Source organism: Muntiacus reevesi, chromosome 15 (genome assembly GCF_963930625.1).
Source record: "Muntiacus reevesi chromosome 15, mMunRee1.1, whole genome shotgun sequence".
In the NCBI taxonomy this organism is placed as follows: Eukaryota; Metazoa; Chordata; class Mammalia; order Artiodactyla; family Cervidae; genus Muntiacus; species Muntiacus reevesi.
In genome coordinates, this window is record NC_089263.1 from 26355596 (window position 1) to 26379486 (window position 23891).

Below are 23891 nucleotides of genomic sequence, written 5' to 3' on the forward strand. Positions count from 1 at the left end.
AAACAACATGCATTTATTTCTGTCAAATGTGGAGGCTGAGGCTATAAGTCCAAGATGAAGATGCAGCCAGGCTAGGTGTCTGGTGAGAACCCACTTTCCTAAACAGCCATCTTCCTTAAAAGAAAAAAAAAAGATAGCTACTCATAAATAAATATAAGTATAATGTATGTGTATGTTCATAGTATAAATTTATTTGTAAATAAAACTTACTACTGTCTTGTGATCGTATTGCTACTGCTTGATACTTTATTTATTTTTGGCTGCGCTGGGTCTTTGTTGCTGCGTGCAAGCTTTTCTCTAGTTGTGGCAAGCAGAGGGTACTCTCTGACTGAGGGCTTCTCACGGTAGTGACTTCTCTTGTGGAGCACGGGCCCTGGAGCACAGGCTGAGTAGTTGTGGTGCACGGGCCTTAGTTACTCCATGGCATGTAGGATCTTTCCAGACCAGGAATTGAACTCGTGTCCCCTGCATTGGTAGGCAGATTCATTACTGCCAAGACACCAGGGAAGTGACGCTTGATAATTTATTTCAGGAAAGTTCTGGAACTTGAATTGTGATGCTGGCTCACCAGAGCATGCTTTGGGGTTTGGACAGCAGTTTCAGTTCTTGGATCTGGGGAGATTTTCTGGATGGTACGGGGCACTGAGGGCTTCCAAAGGTAGTGCTAGTGGTAAAGAATCCAGCTGCCAATGCAGGAAATGCAGGTTCGGTCCCTGGGTCGGGAAGATCCCCTGGAGGAGGAAATGGCAGCCCATTCCAATATTCTTGCCTGGAGAATCCCATGGACAGAGAAGCCTGGTAGGCTACAGTCCATGGGGTCACAAAGAGTCGGACACTACTGAAGCAACTTAGCACACATGTAAACATAGGGTGTTAAGTAGAGAAAATATAACTCAACTTTAAATTTGTTTATTGAACTAAGTAGAATTTTGGATGGGTGTCTTCTTTAAGAGAAGACTTATGACGTGTCTTTGGGGCATTTTCCCCCTCTTGCAGTAGATTATTTTGCTCTAACTAAATAATTTGGATTTTAGAATTTGCATTGAACTAAGAATTAAGGGTTTTTTAGAAACATAATTTTAACCTTTGGACACTTGCTGGGAATATAAAATGGTTTAGCTGCTGTGGAAAACAGTATGTAGTTCCTCCAAAGATTAGAGGTAAAATTGCGGTATGATTCTGTAGTCCTACTGCTAGGACCTAATCTGTCACATTTAATGCTCAGGCTCAGTCGTGTCTGACTCTTTGTAGCTGCATGGACTGTAGCCCTCCAGGCTCCTCTGTCCATGGGATTCTCCAGGCAAGAATACTGGAGGGGGTTGCCACTTCCTTCTCTAGGAGGTCTTCCCAACCCAGGGACTGAACCTGCGTCTCTGCATCTCCTACGTCTCCTGCATTGACAGGCCGAGTCTTTACCGCTAGCACCACCTGGGAAGCCCCTCTGGGTGTGTATATATATATATATATATATATATATATATACATGTATACACACACACATAAAGAACTGAAGGCAGGAACGCTAAGAGGTAGCTGTACACCCATGTTTTTAGCAGCATTATTCACAATAATAAAAAGATGGAATCTATTCAGGTGTCTATGGACAGATGAATGGATGAACAAAATGTGGTCTTTATAAAAGATGGAATATTATTCAGCTTTTAAAAGGAAGGACATTCTGACACCTTCTTCAACAGGAATGAACCTTGAGGACATGATGCTCAGTGAAGCAAACCAGTCATGTAAAATACAAATCTTATATGCGTCCATTTATATGAGTTCCTTTGAGTACATTCATAGAGATAACTGGTGGGTGCCCAGGGCTGGGGGAGGCAGGAATAGGAAGTTAGTATTTGATGGGGACAGAGTTTCAGTTTTTTCAGATGATGAGAGTTCTGGAGATGGATGGTGATGTTGCCCATTTAGGTGAAAGTACTTAGTTGCCCCTGAACTGGGACACTTAGATGGTTACAGTCACAAATTTTCTGTCATATGCACTTTGCCACAATTGAAAATAATAATAAACAATAAAATTAGAAACTATGATTCACATAACTTTTGAGGTGTATGAAAGTCTACATGTTACTGACAGAAAAGTTAAATTGTATGTGTGTGCACCCACACATACCTATGTACACATACATTTTACAAAATTGTATCATATCTCCAGTTTTGTATCTTGGTTTCTTTTAAAAATTTTTTATTTTATTTATTTTAAAGTAATTTTAAAGTCATTTCAAAATTTTTTCTAACATGTGAAGACCTCATCTGTATCTTTAACTTTCCATTTTCTAGGTTTGCAATGGTTTGGAGCAGTCAAGAAAGCAACAGCGCTCTGATCTCAATGGACCGGTTGACAATAACAACATCCCAGAGGTGAGAGTTCTGACCCAGGGCCTTGACATGGGAGCTGCCTGCCCTGTCCCCAAGGGCTCACCATTCCATGTGGGTGGGACAGGGCTCTTGTCCCACCCAGTGCCTAGGAGAAGGGAGTCCTGACAAGCAAAGCCAGGTGGCCCTGCAGGAGGAGGCGGCCCTGGAGGAGGAAGGGAAGTCCCTTTTCTATTGACTCAGGCCCCCGCTGCCGTGCGCTCCTGTGTTGCTTCTGGTGCATGGGGCTCATTGGTGCTCCCCAATTTGATGGAGGCTCAGTCCACCCCACTGACCATCATGTTCTAAAGCAGGATTACTCAAGTGTAGTAGCAACATGGATATCTGGGGCCAGCTCCTTCTTTGTTGTGGGGGAATGTCCCTGGCACCACAGGATGTTTAGATGCATTCCCGGCCTCTCCCAACTTGGTGCTGGTAGTAACCCTTCTCCTTAGGTTGTGAGAACCAGAAATGTCTACAGAAATTGCCGTAAGCACTGTTTTAAACCAACTATGTGGATTTTAAAAACAATCCCGTGTAAACTCCCACTGCACTGATGGGGAGGTTGTTAGAATGAGGCCTCAAGCAAGTTCTTTCCCTTATCTGGAAAGCATGGTTTGGATGAGGTTTTGTAACTTGGATGAAGTAACTATGGTCACTCATGCAGTGGTGTCTGATCTCCTTCATCTTGCTTTTATTGAAAAAAATTTTTATGTATGTATTTATTTATGGCTTCTCCGCCCGGCATGTGGAATCTTAGTTCCCCAACCAAGAATCAACATGTGCCCCCTGCAATGGAAGTTGTTATTGTTCAGTCACTAAGTCATGTCTGACTCTTTGCGACCCTATGGACTGCAGCATGCCAGGCTTCCCTGTCCTTTACTATCCCAGAGTTTGCTCAAACTCTTGTCCATTGAGTCATTGATGCCAGTGGGGAGTCCTAACCTGGATCTCCAGGGAAGTCCCTCTTTCATCTTGCTTTTAAAGATGTGCCTGTGGGGACTTCCCTTCAGTGGTAAAGACTCTGACCTTCCACTGCAGAGGGCACAAGCTTGAGCCCTGATCAGGGAACTAAGATCCCACATGCTGTGTGGTGTGGCCAAAAGATAAACAAACGTGTCTGGGAATTCTCATGCCCACCAGTTGGAGAACCACTAGGTGTTTTCCTTTCAGCAGTGATGTGCTAGTCTGGGGGTCCCTAGGTCTCAGCTGACGGCCTTTTGTACCCCAGGTTTTCCCATGAGAATTGTTAACATACACCCCACTCAAACATCATAGAGCCCGAAAGACAATGCTTTGCTATAAGGAACTGATTTCTTGGGGAGACTGGTCCCTGGTCACGGGGTCAAGCTTGTCACATTATGGTTTCAGCTTAGATTTTATGGGCCAACTGCTTACAACTGTTGTGTGTGTGTGTTTTCATATTTCCTAACAGACAAAGAAGGTGGCATCATTTCCCAGTTTTGTGGCTGGTAAGTGATTGAATTTTCCCTCTGAGGGGGCAGTTGCATTTTTATGTCAATGTGAATGGGACTTTGACTTCTGGTTTTCTCCTACAAAGATTGTGCATAAAGCACCCCTTCCAGGGGAGCAGTTCTGTAATAAGGCAAGGTGCGAGGTCTCATGTCATCTGTGAGAGGTTCAACTGATTAGGAAACAGTAGAACATCTTAGGCTTCCCAGGTGGCACTAGTGGTAGAGAACCCACCTGTCAATGCAGGAGATGTAAGAAACATGGATTCGATCCCTGGGTTGGGAAGATCCTCTGGCGGAGGGCGTGGCAACCTGCTCCAGTGTTCTTGCCTAGAACATCTCCTGGACAGAAGAGCCTGGCGAGCTAGGGTTCATAGGGTTGCAAAGAGTTGGACACAACTGAGCAACTTAGCACTCACACACATAGAACATCCCATTTAATTATACCTTCAGTAATGGCCTCACACATGACACTGATGTTTAAATTAATAGGTTGAAATGTGTCTTTATAAGCAGCTAATTGTGATCTAACTCTTCTGATTTAGGGTGGATATAATTGCATCCAAATTCAAGCTGCTGTTTTTTTTTTTTTTTAAAGACACTTTATTTCCTTCTCCTCTCCTGTCTCTTTTGAGGAGGTTACGATCGCATTTGAATATTCAATGAAAACCCCCAGCTGATCTGTTCTGTGTCAGTTTTGATGTGGGGAACATACCTGCTTGGTTCTTGTCTGAAGGGCATCAGGGAACCCCTGGCAACACCTTTAGGATACCCTCTGACCAACCACATGAAGAACCTCTTAAATTAACGATCTTTCTCTTTGCCTGGAGGCCTATTCCTGCTCTTGCTAGAGGGTTACAATCAATGATGTCAATTTTATTAATTTTTTCAATAAGCTGGTAATTGATTTTTATGAATGTTTATGGGAGCAAGGTTAATTGATAGTCAGAGATAAATAACTTAAACCTTTGGTATCCTGGTTTTCTTTTTAAATAAAGAACTAAAATACCTGGGAAACTGAAGTCCTCAAATTCCTTACCTGAGGGGTCCTCACGGTGGTGATGAAGCCATTTGGGTGTTTTCATAGAGTGGGCACTTCAGATCTGAGCCTTGATTTGCTCTTAAAATAAGTAATTGGAGTGAATCTTTCCAGATAAGACTCCTAAACCAAAGGCAGCGCTCACCTCCCCATTAGCCTTTGACAGGCCAATACTCCTGAGCCCAGAGCAGGCCTGGGTGGACACGGGGGCCCCGTTGGTCCAGGGTGCTGTTGGCCGAAAGATGGGAGTCAGGAGGGATCAGAGCATCCTAGACAGGACTTAGGAAGACCCAAAAGACTTGTCCTTGTTAGAAACAGACAAAACCATGTTAGATCTTGTCTCCAGGACTCAGTTTGGTCAGTGTGAATGGGGCTTGGACATGTTTTAAAACTGGGGCATTTATTTACTAGTAGAGGTTTGTTAAGCTTTTTCTGAATAGCGCTTGGACCATGCCAAGTGTCATAAGAATGCAAAATTTTTTTCTAACCCGGAAATCCCTGTGTGCCTTCCCCGTTTCTATCTGTATGGCCCAGACCCCTAATCCCTCTCTGTGCTGGAAGCCACTGTCAAATTTCTTATGAATCTTGCCAGAAATTTTCAGAGTGTATATAAGTTTATGTGCTAAGTCGCTTTAAACATGTCTGACTCTTTGCAACCCAATGAACTATAGCCTGCCAGACTCTTCTGCCCATGGGATTCTCCAGGCAAGAATACTGGAGTGGGTTGCCATGCCCTCCTCCAGAGGATCTTCTCGACCCAGGGATTGAACCCACATCTCTTATGTCTCCTGCGTCGGCAGGCAGGTTCTTTACTACTAGCATCACTGGGGAAGCCCAGTGAGTCTATATATAGAACTTTAAAAAATATTTTATTGAAGTGTAGTTGATTTTAGACCTTTTTCTTAAATTAGATGTTGCACTGGCCACCTGGATCTGCACTTCTTCCCTTACTTCTTCGTAGATTTCATGTCTTGGCAGAGACAGCAATTGGAGCTCCACCTGCTTATTCAGGTGGCAACACAGGATGTCAGTCATGTGGCTGTATGACGGGGTATTAATCAGCACCCCTGGATTAATGGATTGATGGTTATTCAATTTTGGATTTATGGTTGGCATAGCAATGAGCAGCCTTGTGGGTTTGTCCTGGTGATCAAGTGTGTGTTACTTGAGATAGAGAAGAACTTCTGGACAGAGCATGCCTGCAGCTTTACTTAGCACTTCCCCAGCACTTTACATGCACTTCCCCAGGACTCCTGAGTTTCTTTTGGGGACCTCTGGGCTCCTGCCACTAAATTTCCTTAGAAGCCCTGCTGCCCTCTCCCAGGGCTCTCTCCTCAGTGGACTAATAGCAGCTCCATTCATCCAGCCTTGTCTATAGCCAGCTTTCCAGCCTTCTTCCTCCAGGCCCCTTCCAGGTCTTGCTGATTGAACCTCCTGGGTGAATCAGTCTGTTGCTGTCCATTTGTCCTATTCCACACCACCATCATCATCACCACCCCACCACCACCACCAACATCTTCATTCTACCAGCACCACCATCACCACTATAATCATCACCATCATTATCATCACTTACTTGCTAGGACTCCTGCAGTAACCTCCCAGCTCTTCTCCCTCCTTCCCCTCTGCTGTTTGCCTATCTGCTGCCTTAGTTACTCTGCAAAGGTTTCCTGAATGATACCCTGTAGTGATAGTCCTGAGCGTGCCCCCAGAGTTCTCACATCTGGCTGGTCCTTGCTCTACAACCTCCACTTGTCCTAACCATTGGCCCACCCCCTGCTACAGCAATTTGCACATCTCTGTGCCACCTCAGGGCCTTTGCACCTGCTCTTGCCTCAACCTGAGGAGCTCTCTCCTCTCCCTCTGTGGCTTGTTGATTCCTGCCCCTGCTCCAGAATTCGACTCAGAGGACAGCTGCCTCAGACCCTCTGGGCCATCCTGACACACCTGCCTGTGACTGTGTGTCTGTCAGCCTGTGGGCTCCGTGTCTCCTGTCACAGCATAGGGCTTTGTGGACAGGGGCTTTGAAATGCTTTGTGCCCGGATCAGTGACAGTGATCTTGGGCACAATATTTGACTCCACGTAGACTGTCCTTCTTTGTAAAACTAGAACACTGAAGTCTGCTTCACACACAGGTTTGATGGGGGCTTGATGGAGCAGGGGATCTAGTGTGTTGGGCTGGGGGCTGCACTTGGCGGCTTTTTGTACTCACACCCCCTTTCCCATCTGAGGCTGTGCTCTGGCCTCCCCAGCCACCCCCTCCACGACCTCTGGGGGCAGCAGGCACAGCTGAATGAGACGACTTGGGGCCATTCCCCTGGAAGCCTTGTCCACCCCCTCCCTTTAGGATAATCCCTCAAGGTAGCATGGCCAGGTGCTCTAAGACATGGCTCTGGGCACCTCCCACCCCTTCCCTGTTCAGAGAAGCCACTGGGGTCCCCAGCGGGTGTTTCACACGAAGGCTCCCTCCAGCAGGGAGCACACGGGCACCTGTTCTCATATCCAGGCTGAGCAGCAGCATTCTGATACACGCGTGTGCGTGTACGTGTGCGTCATGCAAATGGAGTTAGTGGAGAAATTCCCTCTGGGGACACAGATTCTGTCTGGTCCTGTGTTGTTCTGTCTCCCTCTAGTGGGCTCAGCTGTGGGTTCGTTCAGGAGTTGAACAAAATGACAGTTTATACTCAAACACACAGGGCCAGCTGCTTGCTTCAGCCTTAGAATGAAGCTGGTTAATCCTTGCTCCTGTGCTTGGTGATTGGAGTTGAGAGCTGTGTCTGTGAAGCTGAAATACTGCCCCTTCTACTGGCCACTCCTTGGTGCTTCCTAATGTGTGTGGGGCTGAGTGGGTGTCTGAATGGCGGGCAGGTGTGGAAGCACTGTTGTGTGTAGTGTTTCCTATTTGAAGAAAGACCAAGGCAGGAGTGACATGACCGCCCCCCGCCCCCCATGGAAGGGGACTGTCTGCTGGCCTTGTAACAAAGGCCCTAGTCCTTCACTGGCCTTTTCCCGGGGAGCAGGTGTCCATGGGTGTGGCTGGTGGACCCTGCAGCCTGGTATGGGGTGCCTTCACATCAGAAGTCTGTGCCCGCTGATGGGCCCCAGATCTGGTGGGCACCCAGATGGGGCAAGCCTTTAGTAAGGCTACTCTGGGGTGTGGGGTGAGACAGAAAACGTCCGGGAGCTGACCACCCTGGGGAACTGGCAAGTGGAACATTAAAGACAGAGACTTCAGGTCTATCTCCATCCCCAGAGATGGTGGGGCACAGAGTATCATGTGATCCCCCCACCCACCCCACACTTACTGAGGACCAGACCCTGAGCACTCTCTGAGGGTGTTGGGCAAGCATGACCCCAGGGCTCCTGGGACCACCTGGACTTCCCCTGAGAACAGAGTGACGCCATCTACTAGTCAGCATGGGCTTCCCTGATAGCTCAGTTGGTAAAGAATCTGCCTGCAATGTGGGAGACCTGGGTTCGATCCCTGGGTTGGGAAGACCCCCCCAGAGAAGGGAAAGGCTACACACTCCAGTATTCTGGCTTGGAGAATTCCATGGATTGTATAGTCCATGGGGTCGCAAAGAGTCCGACACAACTGAGCAACTTTCACTTTCACTTTTCAGTGGTCACTGCAGGGAGTGTGAGTGACTAGGGAGGGGTCACCAGCTTCCCTGATAGCTCAGTTGGTAAAGAATCCGCCTGCAATGCAGGAGACCCCGGTTCGATTCCTGTGTCAGCAAGACCCGCTGGAGAAGGAGTGATAGGCTACCTATTTCAGTATTCATGGGCTTCCCTTGTGGCTCAGGTGGTAAAGAATCTGCCTGCAATACAGGAGACCTGGGTTCGATCTCTGGGTTGGGAAGATCCCCTGGAGAAAGGAACGGCTATCCACTCTAATATTCTGGCCTAGAGAATTCCATGGACTGTATAGTCCATGGGGTCACAAAGAGTCGGATAAAGTTGAGTGACTTTCACTTCACTCACTCATAAGATGGACCCTGGGGACCATGCTCACTGGGGCACAGGAGGCATGAGGTGGTAAAAACGGAAGTGCCCCAGTCAGGAGCACTGAGGGTCCAGGCAGAGGCTACTATTAATGCCTGAACTGGATGCCCTGTTCCCTCTGTTGGAAGTGACTTCTGCCTATGCCTGAGTCGTGACAAGCCTGATGTGCCTGTGTATGGACCAGGTGGCTGATGGATGGACAGGGAAGAGTCCTCCCCACCCCCTCATGCCTCCCCCCTCCCATTACCCCTCCCCTGGAGCCCCCAGCCCTGCCCAGCTGGGAGAAGGTTGTTCATCTGCAGAGCAAGGACCATAGTGCCTGATGGATGGACAAGGAGGGGTCCTCTCCCAGTGCTTTCCCCTCCCATCACCCCTCCCTCTCCCATCACCCCTCCCCCATCTCCCCATCCCTCTGCCATCACATCCTTCCACCACCCCTCCCTCTCCCATCACCCCTCCCCTGGAACCCCCAGTCCTGCCCAGCTGGGAGAAGGTTGTTCAACTTCAGAGCAAAGCCCAAGGCACCCGAGATGGAACAAGCAGCCTGATTTAACCACCGGTTGTGGAGCCACTCTCAGAGGGTCTGGTTGAGGCTTCCACACAGGCAATCAGAGCTTCCTGGAGGAAGTCACGGGGGCCCCTAGGTGCATCTTCTGGGGGCTGTTGAGGGGAGGATGTCAGGGTCAGTGGGAGAAAGGGGGTCCCTGGTGTGTCATAATGCTGGGGCCCCCAGTTCTATGCCATCAGGACGGAAACTGACCTGGGGCATTCCTGAGTCAGGACCTAGTATCATTGCGTGTATGCATGCTAATGTTGCATACAGTTGCATACGGTTGCTTCAGTCATGTCCAACTCTTTGCAACCCATGGACTGTAGCCCGCCAGGTTCTTCATCCATGGGATGCTCCAGGCAAGAATATTGGAATGGGTTGCCATGCCCTCCTCTAGGGGATCTTCCTGACCCAGGGATCTAACCCACATCTCTGGTACCTCCTGCATTGGCAGGGAGGTTCTTTACCTCTAGCACCACCCAGAAAACCCCCTATTAACATTAAGTTCCTCAGACTTCAGAACCCTCACCTTGTTCTGAAGTGCATCGTAGAATCAGCCTTATTGCAGGAGATGCTGCTCTGGTGTGAAGAGACAGTCGTCCCTTTTTCATCCGTGGCTTCCCAGTGTGTGTGTCTGCTGGGTGAGCCTAGATATGGGTCCTTAAGCCAGTGGGCACTCACTGTGACCAGTTTTGGAGCTTTGATATCAAGCCCATGGAGCTGGTTTGTTTGAGAGTGAAGCTTACAGGTTTCCTCCAGGCATCTCAGACACTCATGCAGGACCTTCTCCTGAGGTTTAAAGAGAGCAAACATTGCAGAGAGTGAGTGTGGAGACCTGCCCTGAGTCCAGTGTCGGCCTGAGGTCGGGTCAGTGAAGTGGTACCTTCGTCTCGGGTGACAACCTGCTCAGTGCTCCACCACTCAGTCCATAGCCCCTGGGTATCTGGGGTAGAGACACTGGCAGAAACTGGAACCCCTCCAGGAGTGGCCTGTCCAGGATGCAAGCCACAGCTTCCTGTGGCTGTTGACATGTCAGTTACTTAGGATTGCATATAGATTTTAAAATTCAGTTCTTCTGTCACACTAGCCAACATGTTCAAGTTCTCAAAAGCCAGGTGAGGCCACCGGTTCCCACATTAAACAGCTCAGAGATGGAATATTCCAGATCTTGCTGTTGATAGCTGTGGTCTTGAGTCAGCCGGTGGAACAGAGACCATGTCACCCAGCCTGGACTGGGGCACGTGGAGGAGGAGGAGCCAGACCGGGTTGTGAGGGGCTGCAGGCTTGCGGGAGCCCTAGGGCACACAACTGGGGCCTGGTGGGCATTCCCATCACTGAAACCTGGTGGGCCGTCTGGAGTCCCAGGGCTCTGGGGCTGATCAGGAGATGTTTGGGAAAGGGCACCCTGGGGTTGTAGCACACCACTATCCCCTTGGAGGCCTGAGTGTCTGAGGTACAGCTGCCTGGCCTGGCATTGTCCTCCTGGGGCGTACAGGGTTTCCTGCCTGGGATGTAGTTACTTGCTCTGTGTGCTGTGGGGTGATGGGGGCAGGACTCCCACCCTCTCACCCCTTGGAGGCCCCTGGCCCTGCTGCCTTGCTCCTGTGTGATCTTAGAAGCTGCCAACTGTCCCCCCTCAGTTCCCTGTGATGGGGGCAGGACTCCTGCCCCCCCAAAGGCCCCTGGCCCTGCTGCCTTGCCCCTGCGTCCTCTCAGAAGTTGACAGCTATCCCCACTCAGTTCCAGGGCCCTGTGAGCCAGAAGACCTCATCGATGGGATCATCTTTGCAGCCAACTACCTGGGCTCCACGCAGCTGCTTTCGGAGCGGAACCCATCCAAAAACATCAGAATGATGCAGGCCCAGGAGGCTGTCAGCCGGGTCAAGGTATGGGAGGCCCGGGACAGCTGGCTTCCCTGCAGGGAGCACTGGAGGGGGCAGGCGACACGGGCCTCTATCCAACTGTGACTCGCCCGCCAGCCCTGGGTGCAAGAGCGGGAGCATCTGAGGTGCCTGGTGGGGCCGAGGGAAATGGGGGCCGGGGGCACAGAGACTCCTTAATGAGGACCTGCCACTGGGCCCCCTGGACATGCGATTTATAAAATGTGATTGTTCCGAAGTGTTCCAGTCACGTGTGTGTGGAGCCTTTAGTTCCTTTATGAGTCTGTGTATCTATAGTGCCAGAGTCCTTGCAGAAAGGGGAACAAACAAACAAAATCGTATGTTTTATTTAAGTTTATGACCTCAAGAAAAGCTCTGATGTACCTGCAGCTCTGGGTGGCCGTCGACTGGATCAACTGGGTTTGAAGTGTGGGTGTGGCCAGGCTCGGGGGCAGGAGGGCAGGACCTCATCAACAAAGATAACAGGGTCAGGAGAGAGGAGGGGTGCTCTGAGGACGTGCCCCTCTGGGCAGTCAGGGGTCTGTGGACGTCTGTGCCCCTGCGGCTCACCCCCCATCCTGGTCATGCTCTTCAACTGAGGGAAAGGGGCTCCAGACGTGAGCCCCCTGTGCTGGTCAGGAGGGGACAGAGCAACCCAGCTTCCCTTCACTTTGCGCCCACCTGTTTTTCTCTCTTTTTCATGCTGCTCAGAGGATGCAAAAGGCTGCCAAAATCAAGAAGAAAGCGGTGTGTAGGATGTGGGGTTTGCGTGTGTGTCTATGGCTTGTCCTGTGCACTGGGAGGGGGCGGGGAGGGCCCTAGGAGCAGAAATGATGTGGCAAACCCATTTTCTATTCTCTTGGTAGGTCAGTGCTAGACGTTTGAATGAAAAACCACCCACCCACAGAAGGGTTTAATTGTTGCCCTTTTTCATTTTCCTTTTTCGAGTCTCCGTGAGCTAGAGCATGGTCACTGCCATGTGTGATGTGGCCGGTTTGTGTAGACACTGTAAAGTGTGGCTCTGATGTGACCGTGTGATGCGTTCAGTGTCTAGGCCCCCCGTACAGAGTTAATTAAATCACCCTGATATTTAAAGACTCATTAAGTTTAATTTACTGAATCGGGATGAAGAGAAGTACTGTCTGCCCAGGGGACCCTTTCTCTATGGAGAAAGTTTCTGGAGCGTGGGCAGGCTTTTAAAAATCTCGGGTCGACCTTCAGTTCTTTGTTCAGCAGTCTGGTCAGTTAGTAAATGCTGGGTGTGTTCTAACCATCCTCCCACTTCAGGAAGTGTCCCATACTTGGTGTCCAAAGGGCTGGCTGGGCACTGGCTCTGCTTGGGCATCAGGAGAGTCTCTGTGCCCGCCTGGACATCACATTCTGGTGACATGGCCAAGGAACCTGCCATGGGCTTCCTCCCACTGCAGTGAGACATTGTCCCTCCCGCCCCATGATGCCTGCTGTCTGCTCAGTGGCCCCTGCTTGGGTTCCTTCAGCTGCAGGAAAGGCAGGACCTCACACACATCCCTCTGCTGCAGCCGCCTTTGTGCTGGGTGCTCCCTGGGCACAGCAGAGCAGGCCTGGCCTTGAAGACCTGCAGTGGGATGTGCTCCCCCAGAGGAGATGCCCACCCCTGGCCCCGGGCAGCTGGAGTAGGATGGTCAGTGTGGACCCCAGCCTTCTCTTTGGGTCCAGAGAACCCAGAGGGGTTGGGCATAGGCACAGCAGACCTCAGTGGTCAGCCAAGGCCAGCAATGACCTCCATGAAAGATCATTCTTTCTCTCAGCCAGGAAGATGCTCAGGGTCATTGCCAAGGGCCCCTACACTGGTCTTCCTGCAGCTGGCCAGGCCAACAATGATGGGAAGGTCCCCATGAGGAAGCAGGGTCCCTGGCAGAGAGTCCCCACCCCAGGGGCTTGCCAGTGCAATTGCCATGCACAGGAGTAGTTAAGAATCCCCAGTGACTGGCTGTCTTGGTTCGGCCAACCCTTGAGCATGCACTCAGCTTCCAGAACATTCCTTTACACATCACTAGCCGGTCATACAATGGGTATACCCAGGAGAGGACGGGCATTTGTGGGGTGGCTTCTCCAGTGTCCTGTGAGGGCAGCGCCTGGTCCAATAGAGATCTTGCCCCCTTACAGTCTTTGGAAGATGGTGGGGGGAGGGCAGGGAAGTTGACACAGTCATTGACACGACTGTGCCTTTAAACCAGAAGAAAATGCAGATATGCTGATCCACCAGTGTGGAAAACCCGCTCCCAGCCCCCACTTTCCTGGCGATACTTGTAATCCAGAATCCAAGAAATGTAGCCCTGGTACCAGACTTGGTGTTTCTGCTGTGTTCCAGAGGTTGGGCAGGCAGACTCGCTTCTCCTGGAGTGGGGGGCTGTGCTCTGGATGCTGCAGCACAAGCTCTCCGGCGTCCGGCTCCCTCCTGTTCAGCCTCCTGGAAGCAGTCCCCCCGCCATCCTGTGCAAACCGCCCCAAGAGCTCACTTAGCGGAGATGGGCTCGGAAGCCCGCGTTTAGACTCCCATGGCTGCTTCTGCCGATGAGCTTCTCCCTCTAGGGGCGCTCGGGGTCCTGCATGAGATTGTCAGGCCTTTGTCTGAGTTAGTTTTTTTTCTAAGGTTTATAACAGTCTCCACCATCCTTTCTTAGAATTCTGAGGGAGATGCCCAGACGCTGACGGAAGTGGATCTCTTCATCTCCACCCAGAGGATCAAGGTGTTAAATGCGGATACACAGGTGAGCCTGGGGAGATGGGGGGCTTTAAAATCGTGCTCAGGAACTCCCAGGAGAGCCAGGTTGAGCTGCAGACTCCCTCTGCGGGGCTGAGACCACATCCCCGGGACAGTCCCCCAGCCCCTGCCATGGAATATAGAGTGAGCTCTGCGGGGTGGGCAGCAGCCTCGGGCAGGCGGGTGAGGCTGGTGATCAGGCATAGCAGCAGCGGGCATGAAATAGAGACATGATGAAGGGAAGCCGGGGGTGGGGGAGCAGGAGTCCTATGCCAACCCTCAGGGTTCCCAACGGCCCTCTCGAGGACTCTGTGCACCAGGCTGGGAGATGGAGCTGGAGGGCAGAGACCCGGGCCACCCTGGGTCCCCAGCGTGGCGGTGCTCCAGCGAGGAGGGTCCTGAGATCTCCTGCCTGTGAACCATGTGCCCAGCTCGTGTCTGACTCAGTTCTGCTCGTCTTCCTGTGCCTGGGTCTTTGCATGAGCCTGCTGTTGTGGGAACAGGAGAGCCAGATGGAGGTGGCCAGGAGCTGGGGGAGCTGGGCCACGGGCGAATGAGCTTTGCGGAGCCTAAGGGAAGGAGGGAGAGAGAGTGGCAGCTGTGGACAGACGTGGAGGGCCCGGCTCACTCTGGGAACAAGCGGGAAAGGCCGGCCAGATGCCAGGGTGATGGCCCCCTGCTTCTTGCCCTTGGCAAGTGGTCTGGGTGGTGACACCAGGTGTGTGGGCAGTCAGTTCCCCAGCTCCCTCTGGCCAATGGTATCAGATCCAGTGATGACCTTGTCGGACTCAGTTACAATGTCGGAAACACAAACTAGTTATTTTCTCACTCTGTTCTGAGTTTTGCTATCTAGTGTGCTCTGTGTATAAGAGCTTCCTTTTTCTTTTCCCCTCTTTTCTTCCTTCTCACTGTGGACTTCTGAGCTTTTCTTAAACTTGTGTTATAACCGCCCTCCCCCATGGGCTTCCCTGGTGCCTCTGATGATAAAGAATCTGCCTGCAATGTGGGAGACCCAGCCTCTATCCCTGGGTTGGGAAGATCCCATGGAGAAGGAAATGGCAACTCTCTCCCGTATTCTTGTCTGGATAATCCCATGGACAGAGGAGCCTGGGGGCTATAGTCCATGGGGTTCACATAGTGTCGGACACAACTTAGTGTCTAACACTTTCACCTCACATAACCCTACCATTATTGTTCTCTTGGGCACTTGCCTGCGCCATCCTGGAGCCCTGCCCTCGGTCTTGGATGGCATTCCTGAGGCACTGAGATGTTCTCAGGCCTCCTTTTGCTCCCACTTCAGGCCTGGAACCGGCCACTCTCCAAGGAACCTTGGTTCATGTCCCAGGGGAGTGACATACAGAAACGAGACATGGGTGCTGGCTGAGCCTTGTCGATGCTGAGAGGCCATTGATCCTGGGTCCTGGAAATGAACTGAGCTGGAAAATACTCTTTTTAAAAGCCAGGAGTTTATACATGTGCCTCGTATTAGAGACCAGCTCCATAGGGTCCTGCTCACTGGCTCCCGATTGTGCACACAGCCTCAGTCCACAGTGTGGATCACAGCTCCCGACACCCTCAGTGTGCTGCGTCCCTTGTGGACCATGTCCGTGCTGGGAAGCTGAGAGCGGTGTAGGATGGCTCTTACACAGCAGATGAGCTGTTTTAACTTCTCAAGGCCCAGTGGGTGGGACAACCTGATGGATGTCTGGGTACAGAAACCGCAGCAGCATGTGCGTCTTGGAGCAGGAGTGACACCGTGATGTGGCTCTTGCCAATTGATCGTGGAGGCCCTTCCTCCTCATGGGTCTGTCCCCGGGTGGCCAGACCTGGGCCTTGTCCCTCTGATCTTTGAGTCCAGGTTCCCTCAAGTCCGCCTTCCACCTGGCGAGAACTCAGGGAGAGAGTTGGCGAGAACTCAATTAGAAAGCATCAATTCTTTGGTGCTCAGTCTTCTTTAGTGTCCAACTCTCACATCCTTACATGACTACTGGAAAATCATACCTTTGACTAGATGAACCTTTGTCAGCAAAGTGATATCTCTGCTTTTTAATACACTGTCCAGGTTTGTCATGGGCTTCCCAGGTGGCCCTAGTGGTAAAGAACCTGCCTGCCAATGCAGAAGACATAAGAGACTCGGGTTCGATTTCTGGGTCAGAAAGATTTATTGAAGGAGGGCGTGGTAACCCACTCCAGTGTTCTTGCCTGGAGAAACCCATGGACTGGGGGGCCTGGTGGGGTACAGTCCACGGGGTCACAAAGAGTCAGACACAACTGAAGAGACTTAGCAGCAGCTAGATTTGTCATAACTTTCCTTCCAAGGAGCAAATGTCTTATTGTGGTGCTGGAGAAGACTCTTGAGAGTCCGTCCGTTGGACTGCAAGGAGATCAAACCAGTCAATACTTAAGGTAATCAACCCTGAATATTCATTGGAAGGACTGAAACCGAAGCTGAAGCTCCAATCCTTCGGCCACCTGGTGTGAAAAGCTGACTCATTGGAAAAGCCCCTGATGCTGGGAAAGATTGAGGGCAGGAGGAGAAGGGGACAATAGAGGATGAGATGTTTAGATAGCATCATGACTCAATGGACATGAGTTTGAGCAAACTCTGGGAGATGGTGAAGGACAGAGGAACCTGGCATGCTGCAGTCCATGGGGTTGCAAAGAGTCAGACATGACTTAGCAACTAAACTACCTGAGTGGGTCAGGTGTAGGACACTTCACTTCTTTGGACTTTGTTTCCTGATGTTTCGTGGGCAAATGGGCTGGGTTAGCTCCTCCTTCTGGCCCCATCCCTCATCCACCCACCTGTCAGGGCCCTCAAGACCACCACAGGGTCCATAAGTTGATAAGAGGCCTCCCAGGATTCGGCATATGGTTACACTGAAGCCTGAGATTCACTGAGCACCAGATTCACAGAGCAGAGCCAGCAAAGAGGAGGATGCCTGGGGCTGAGCCCAGGGAAACCCTGAGTCCTTCTCGGTGGGGTCACTCAGGATGAGCCGAACTTTCTGGCCATGAGCTCTGACCGCAGGAGTCAAGTGTGGGTTGTCAGGAAGCTAGAGAGCGTCGGCTCCCAGGGTCCTCAATGGGGGCTGGTCACATGGCCACCTGTCTTGCCTGCCACCCACCAAAGTCTCAGATTCCAGACAGCAGTGGGGTTCAGGCTGGAGTTCACTGGACCAGATGCTTCAGGCGTGGTGAGCCTCTCTTACCACGTTGGGTGGGGTACCCTCCTGAAGTCCAGGTTTCCAGATGATCCAAGGGCCAGCTGTGGGCAGGCCTTTCTGCAGACAGTGTCAGTCCTGCCGCATCAGCCCATCTTTGCACCACCTCCTCTTGCTGCTGCTGCTGCGGGGGACTGCAGCCCCGGGGACTGGGAACGGGGCCCATCCCTGAGAACTTGAGGGTTGGACACGTTTCCGAGCATCTCGGAGCCCCATTGACTCTCAGAGGAGAGCTTGGTGTGGGGTCCTATGGAGGACAGATGCGGAGGCTCAGAACTCCCTTTCATCCCTCCTCTCTTCCCTCCTGCTGGGTCTTTGGTGTCTGAACGGGGCTCTGGGACAGGGCGTCAGCTCCCGAGAGTGGACTGGCCAGAAGTTGTGATTTCCTTTGCTTTCTCGCTCAAGGTCAGGCCTTAATACACATGGGCTCCCCATCCCGGTGGCCACAGCATCGTGGCCATGCTCTGTGCAGCCACTGCCCAGACCACTGTTGGTCAGGCCCACCTCCTGGGTAAGGGGCAGGCCCATGCCGTGGTTCTGAGTGTCTGTCTTTGCTTGATGTTGGTCCCATTGTGCTCTTCCTGAGGTCCCATTTTCTCCATGTCGGTCCTCACATTCTCTTCTAGTGTTCTGGCCACATCACAGCCACTGTGGGCCTCCTGGCATCTTCTCCTCCCATGGGTGAGGGGCTCTGTCTGGAAGGCATGGGCTTTGTCACTTCTGTCCTCCAGTTCACCCCACACTGTTCTCTGCCCACACACTCTGCAGAGGGCTGACTGGGACACCCGTGCTCACACTCCTGCCCCAGGGACCGGGCAGGACCCTCTGGTGGCTGCTGACATGCACTCAGAGTTGGGGGGTGCCCATTTCTGACACCTGGGGGTTGATTCAGATGTTTCTGAAAGTGGCCAGAAATAAAGATATGCCGAGAACCACCCCCACCTGTCCCCTTGCAGCGTCCCTTCCTGGAAGGGGGTTCCTATGGTTTTAACCTACACCCTACAGCCTTGACCAGAAATCACAGTGGCGTCGGGGAGCAGGTATGTAAAGTGCCTTCTATGAGGAAGTCAGAGGCCATGGAGGCTACAGAAGGACCCTGTTTTCTTTTATGGAAAGAGAACAAAGGCATAAAAGACCAGCTGGTTAGATTCTCAGGGCTTCTGTGTGCAGCCTTGCTGAGACATGGAGATTCCTGCCAGGTGGCAAAGGCCATCAAGAGCGATGGACCCTCCAGGGCCCTGAGGAGAGTTGAAGGGCTGCAGAGGCATGTCCAGCAGTGTCAGGCGGGCTGCCTCGGGGTCCCTGCCTGGCCTGGGCTGCTCAGCTCCATGGAATGGACTGTCCCTGGACAACACTGGCCCTGAAGCCTTCCTCCTCAGCTCAGCAGGAAGTCTAGGCTGGCCACCCGCCTCTCAAGGAGAGGACCCTTCAACAGACAGAGACAGCCTCTGATTGTGTGGGGACAGGCCTCAGCTGCTGCTCCTCCCCTGAACAGGACTCCCACCCACATCTCACCCCCATGAGCATCATTTTGGAAGCTATGAGGCTAAGTTGAAGGCAGATCACCTTGACTGTGAAGAATCACCACCCTAAAGTGCTCTGTCCGTGGGGTCAGTGGTTCTCCACCAGGGAGACTCTCTCCCTTAGGGACCAGTGGCTGCAGATGGAGATCTTGGTGGTCATCACAGCTTGGGATGAGGAGATGCCACTGGTGTCTGGTGGTGGGGGGGCAGGGATGTTTCTGATTGTCCTACAGTGTCCAGGACACCCCACAATACAGGATGGTCCAGTCCCAAAGGTCAGAGATGCCACTGGTGTCTAGTGGAGTGGGCAGGGGTGTGACTGAACACCTGACAAGGCCCAGGACGCCCCAAAATATAGGATGGTCCAGCCCCAAATGTCAGGAGTGTGGAGGCTGAGAACCCCTAACTTGGGTGTTTCTAGGGCTCAATCCCTGTAACCCAGGCCCTCCTTCCTTCTCTTGTCAGGAGACCATGATGGGACACCCAACCTTGGGTGTTTCTAGGGCTCGTTCCCCATAACTGAAGCCCTCTCCCCTTCTCCCGGCAGGAGACCATGATGGACCATGCCCTGCGCACCATCTCCTACATCGCGGACATCGGGAACATTGTGGTGCTGATGGCCAGACGCCGCATGCCACGCTCTGCCTCCCAGGACTGTATTGAGACCACCCCTGGGGCCCAGGAGGGGAAGAAGCAGTATAAGATGATCTGCCACGTGTTCGAGTCCGAGGACGTGAGTAAACATGCAGACGTGATGTTCCCTCCCAGCGGCCTGGGCCCCACAGTCTCCGAAGTGTCCCAGGAAACCTTGTATCTGGTGGGGATCCTGTGCACCATCATGACACTCCCAGCAGAAGCAGTGATTTTTGTAACACTCTTGGAATTTGCAGAGACCATGGACACAGCTCTGTTTCACTTCGTGAAATGAGTTTTTGAGGAGTTTATAAGAAGAACCCTAGTTAAGTAGGCTGAGGAGCTTTCTGACTAGGTCCTTTAGCACAATCTTGTTCTTCCCAAATACAGTAGCTCCAACTCACTTTTCTGTTGAGGATCATACCCCTGTATAGGGAGGGTTGTTAACAGGAAGGCATCTCTGTTTTTGCTCATGGCTGTTTCAGGCCATAAGAAGCTGGAAAATCCAGTGGGACCCTGGCACAACATGGGCTCACTTACCTGGACCTTTGTAGCTGTAGATGCTGCAGCGCTGCACAAGCTGTTTTGCTTGAATCCTCGGATCCCAAATTGCGGACATAGGGAAATTGTGGGTATAGAGGGCTGATTATAAATTGTTGTTCAGTTGCTCAGTCACGTCTGACTCTTTGTGACCCCATGGATTGCAGCACCCCAGGCTTCCCTGTCCTCCACTATCTTGTGGAGTTTGCTCAAACTCATGTTTACTGAGTCGGTGATGCCATCCAACCATTGCATTCTCTGTCATCCCCTTCTCCTCCTGCCTTCAATCTTTCCCAGCATCAGGGTCTTTCCCAATGAGTCGGCTCTTTGCCTCAGGTGGCCTAAGTATTGGAGCTTCAGCTTCAGTCTGTCCAATGAATATTAAGGGTTGATTTCCTGTAGGATTGACTGGTTTCCAGACAGCTGACTGGAAAAGTTAGACGTGGATTTTTTTAGACTGCTCAGAGGGTCAGTAACCTTTGTTACTGAGGCCTGTAACCTTTGTTTTGTTCAGAGGGTCAGTAACCTTTGTTTTGTTCAGAGGTCAACTCTAATTTTGATGTTTAAAATACTATAGACTCACTAAGAGACCATGACCTCGCTGACTCCTGTGTTGGGTGGGATGAGAGCGTCTTTCTGAGCCTGGAAGAGGGAGAAAGGGACAGGGGAAGGGAGCAGGAGGGCAGGAAATGAGAGTGGTCTCTGGGACGCCCTGGGCAGATCTGACTCAGGACCACCCCGGAGGCAGTGCTGAGCTGTTCTTGTGGCTGTTGCCAGGGTACGACTTTAATAAATTCTCTCTCCTCCATGGACACTTGGAAGGGACATTCTCAGTCACCAAGGGACTTGAGGGTGTGTCTAGGACCTGGAGCAGTGGAGTAGGGTCCCGGTGTTTTCAGGTTTGAGCAGGGTGGCTGGGGGCAGTGATGTTTCTGCTAAGAAGTTGAAGTCAAGTGTGAGTGCTTTGAAGCAATGATGTTGATAGGAGAGGAAGTTTACATACAGACGCACTAGTGCACACTTGTGTTCCTTTCACCTTACACAGATGTCTGTGGACTCCTGCATGGACATATTTGTGTGGCTCATAGCTTGACGCATCTCAGAGACTTGGCATGGGGGTTTGTGATGGGTCCTGGAGAAGGGCCATGGTTGATGGGGGTGAGGCAGGACACAGGTGAACAGTCTGCCAGTGCCGGGAGCAGGAGGAGTGTCCAAGCTGCCTGCCATGTCCTGGTGCTGCTCCAGTGAGTGTCCTCCTCTCACTGGGAGAGGAGGCTGAGAGCAAGGGCAGGAGTGTGTGGGGCTCCAAGTGGCCCTTGAATGTGTGTGGGAAAGATGGACTAGGAGGGGCATGAGAGGAGAGCAGCCCCCTGGAGAGTTGGGCCCTGATGATGGCCCCACCAGGTGGGCTGCCAGGGTGAGTGAAGTATCCAAGAGTCCCGTGCAAGCAGAAGGGGGAAATGGAACATGGCTGCTAGAACTCTGGTAGCCCCCTCAGAGTCTCTGTTCCCCCTCTGTTAAGTGGAAACCAGCACAGATGAGCCACAGAGGTGAGAGTGCTGGGGGCAGGGTCACCTCCCTCCACCTTCACCCACCTGCAGGAGGCCCCTCTGAGTGCCAGCCTCCATTGCCCCCCAGGGAGGCCCACGACACCTGCCTACCTTCTGGGCTCATGGCCCTGGCTGTGACCTGGGGGACGGGACAAGGGAGGGCCCTTGGGACTCAGAGGGACGGCTGCCAGGACGAGGGCAGACAGGGGATGGGAGACAGCAGTCAGCAGGTGGTGGGAAGATGCTGAGGTTCGCGGACTGAGCCCCACGGAGCTCAGGCATGTACCACCTCATTCCCCAGAAGCTCCCCAGGTGGTGGGGGGCCGTCCAGGTAAAGCTCAAAGGGCAGGCTCAGGGCAGTGGGTGAGGGGAGCACGAGTGATGCTCAACCCCTTCCTAGTCAGTGGACCCCAGTCAGAGGCCTTGGGGTGGTCGGTGCCAGCAAACCTGAGACCCCAGCAGGTCAGGGCAGGTCTGGGCCTCCAGGGCGCTCTCACCCTCCACCCACGGACCAGCCTCCTCCTGGAGCCAGGATCCTCTGCTTGGCCTGAGCCTCTGCCAAATGCTGTTCACTGGGCTCTGCACGCATCTGGGCCAGTGGCGCCACCTGGTGGCCCCAGGGCTCCACACCTGCGACTGAGCACACTCAGTCCTCCCTCTGAGCAGAGCGGCCAAACTGCCAGGACGCAGCTCCAAGGGCGAGCAGGGCTGGGTCCTGTTGAGTGGACGTAGGCTTCTCTTCTGCAGACTGTTTGGGACCCAATTTGGGAAGGCCGTGAGGTCTAGCATCAGAGGGCTCCGAGCTCTGACTCTGTTACCTGGCCCAGCCCGGGTTTTCACAAAGGCTTATTTGTTTGCAGCCTGAGAATCATGCAGCATGTAGAGCAAGAATGGGACTTGGGCCAGACCCTCAATTCCATGTGTTTTGGGTCATGTTGACCTGAGGTTTTGCCAAGGGTCGCACTGTTCTCCCCTGGCTCCCCAGCTCTTTGGGTCTTTACCCTCGCCTCTCAAGGCCCTTCATTTGCACACCAGCAGGTGGCGTGTCAGCCCGTGCAGCGCTGCTCAGTGTCCAGACCTCTGCAGGGTTAGGGGTCCAACCCAGTCCATAGAAATGGTCCTGTTGATGTAGAAAGAAGTGTGGGGACTTCCCTGGTGGTTCAGTGGTTAAGACTTCCCTGCTTCTGTGCAGGGAGCACGGGTTCGATCTCTGAGCAGGGAATTAAGATCCCACATGCTGTGTGACATGACCTATATATATATATATATATATATATATATATATATATATAAATATTAGAAAAAGAGAAGTAGAAAGAAGTGAGTTCCTCTGTGCCTTGCCCCGTGCCCTGCCCGCAAGGGCCCCGGCTTCTCGTTGGCCTCACTTTGGCACATCTACACCCCCACGAGCATGACTGGCACACATCCTGCCCCCACTCCTGCCCCAATGGATTGGGTCCTGCTGCTGTGAGAAGTAAATACTGGGTGGATGACTGACAGCCTCTGTGATGCTCCCCGACAGGACGCACCTCTAGGCTGCATTTGGAATAAGATGACTGAAAAAAAATACAACATGGTCACCAGGGAAAGCAACAGAATTATGGTCATTAGCAAATAATTCATAATCTCCTCAGACTTTATTGGACATAGGCTTTGTCTTAGGCTGTCTGAGGTTTAGGGCAGCTCGGGTGGGGGCAGGCAGGGTGCCCAGCAGCAGAAGGGCTCCCCCCACGGAGACCCGGGCCACATTTCTCTGCAGCTCCTTGGAGCCCAGCCAGGGCCCCCCTCCCTGTCCAGGCCTGTGAGCCTGCCTGTCTCCAGTAGCTGACCCTCTTCCGTCCCCTCCCCTCTCCTGCAGGCCCAGCTCATCGCCCAGTCCATCGGCCAGGCCTTCAGCGTGGCCTACCAGGAGTTCCTGCGGGCCAACGGCATCAACCCCGAGGACCTGAGCCAGAAGGAGTACAGTGACATCATCAACACCCAGGAGATGTACAATGACGACCTCATCCACTTCTCCAACTCGGAGAACTGCAAGGAGGTGGGCGACCGGGGATGGGAAGGGGCTCTTGGGCGGGTGGCCAGGGAGAGCCTTCCTGGTGTGTGGCCAGTGTCCCTCTGGCTCCTGCCTTCGCAGCGAGTACTTGTGTGTGAAGAGTGTGGTGCTGTTACAGCAGAGGAGCTGCCGACAGTCCGTCTTAATGACCCTGAACTTGTGCCCTTTACTTCTGCTCTTAGCCGAGGGCTCAGCCCCTGGTGTTGTTTCTGGAAGGCGTGTGGGAGGGGGCTAGGGAGCCTCCCGTAGTAGGGCCTTGGCAGGCTCCCATGGGCTTGCTCAGGGCTCTCTAGAAAGTTCTCCTGAGA

At 52.4% G+C, this 23891-nt stretch overlaps 1 protein-coding gene across 1 annotated transcript in view; it reads left to right on the forward strand.

The window, feature by feature from the left end:
* The window catches only part of APBA2 (amyloid beta precursor protein binding family A member 2), a 130853-nt gene that overhangs the window by 100962 nt on the left and 6000 nt on the right, over window positions 1-23891 (forward strand). The window contains exons 4-10 of the mRNA XM_065906484.1: window positions 2296-2376; window positions 3806-3842; window positions 11178-11323; window positions 12029-12064; window positions 13981-14067; window positions 19355-19540; window positions 23389-23568. Of these exons, the coding sequence (XP_065762556.1) occupies window positions 2296-2376; window positions 3806-3842; window positions 11178-11323; window positions 12029-12064; window positions 13981-14067; window positions 19355-19540; window positions 23389-23568 (753 nt within the window). The remainder of the gene's footprint in view (window positions 1-2295; window positions 2377-3805; window positions 3843-11177; window positions 11324-12028; window positions 12065-13980; window positions 14068-19354; window positions 19541-23388; window positions 23569-23891) is intronic.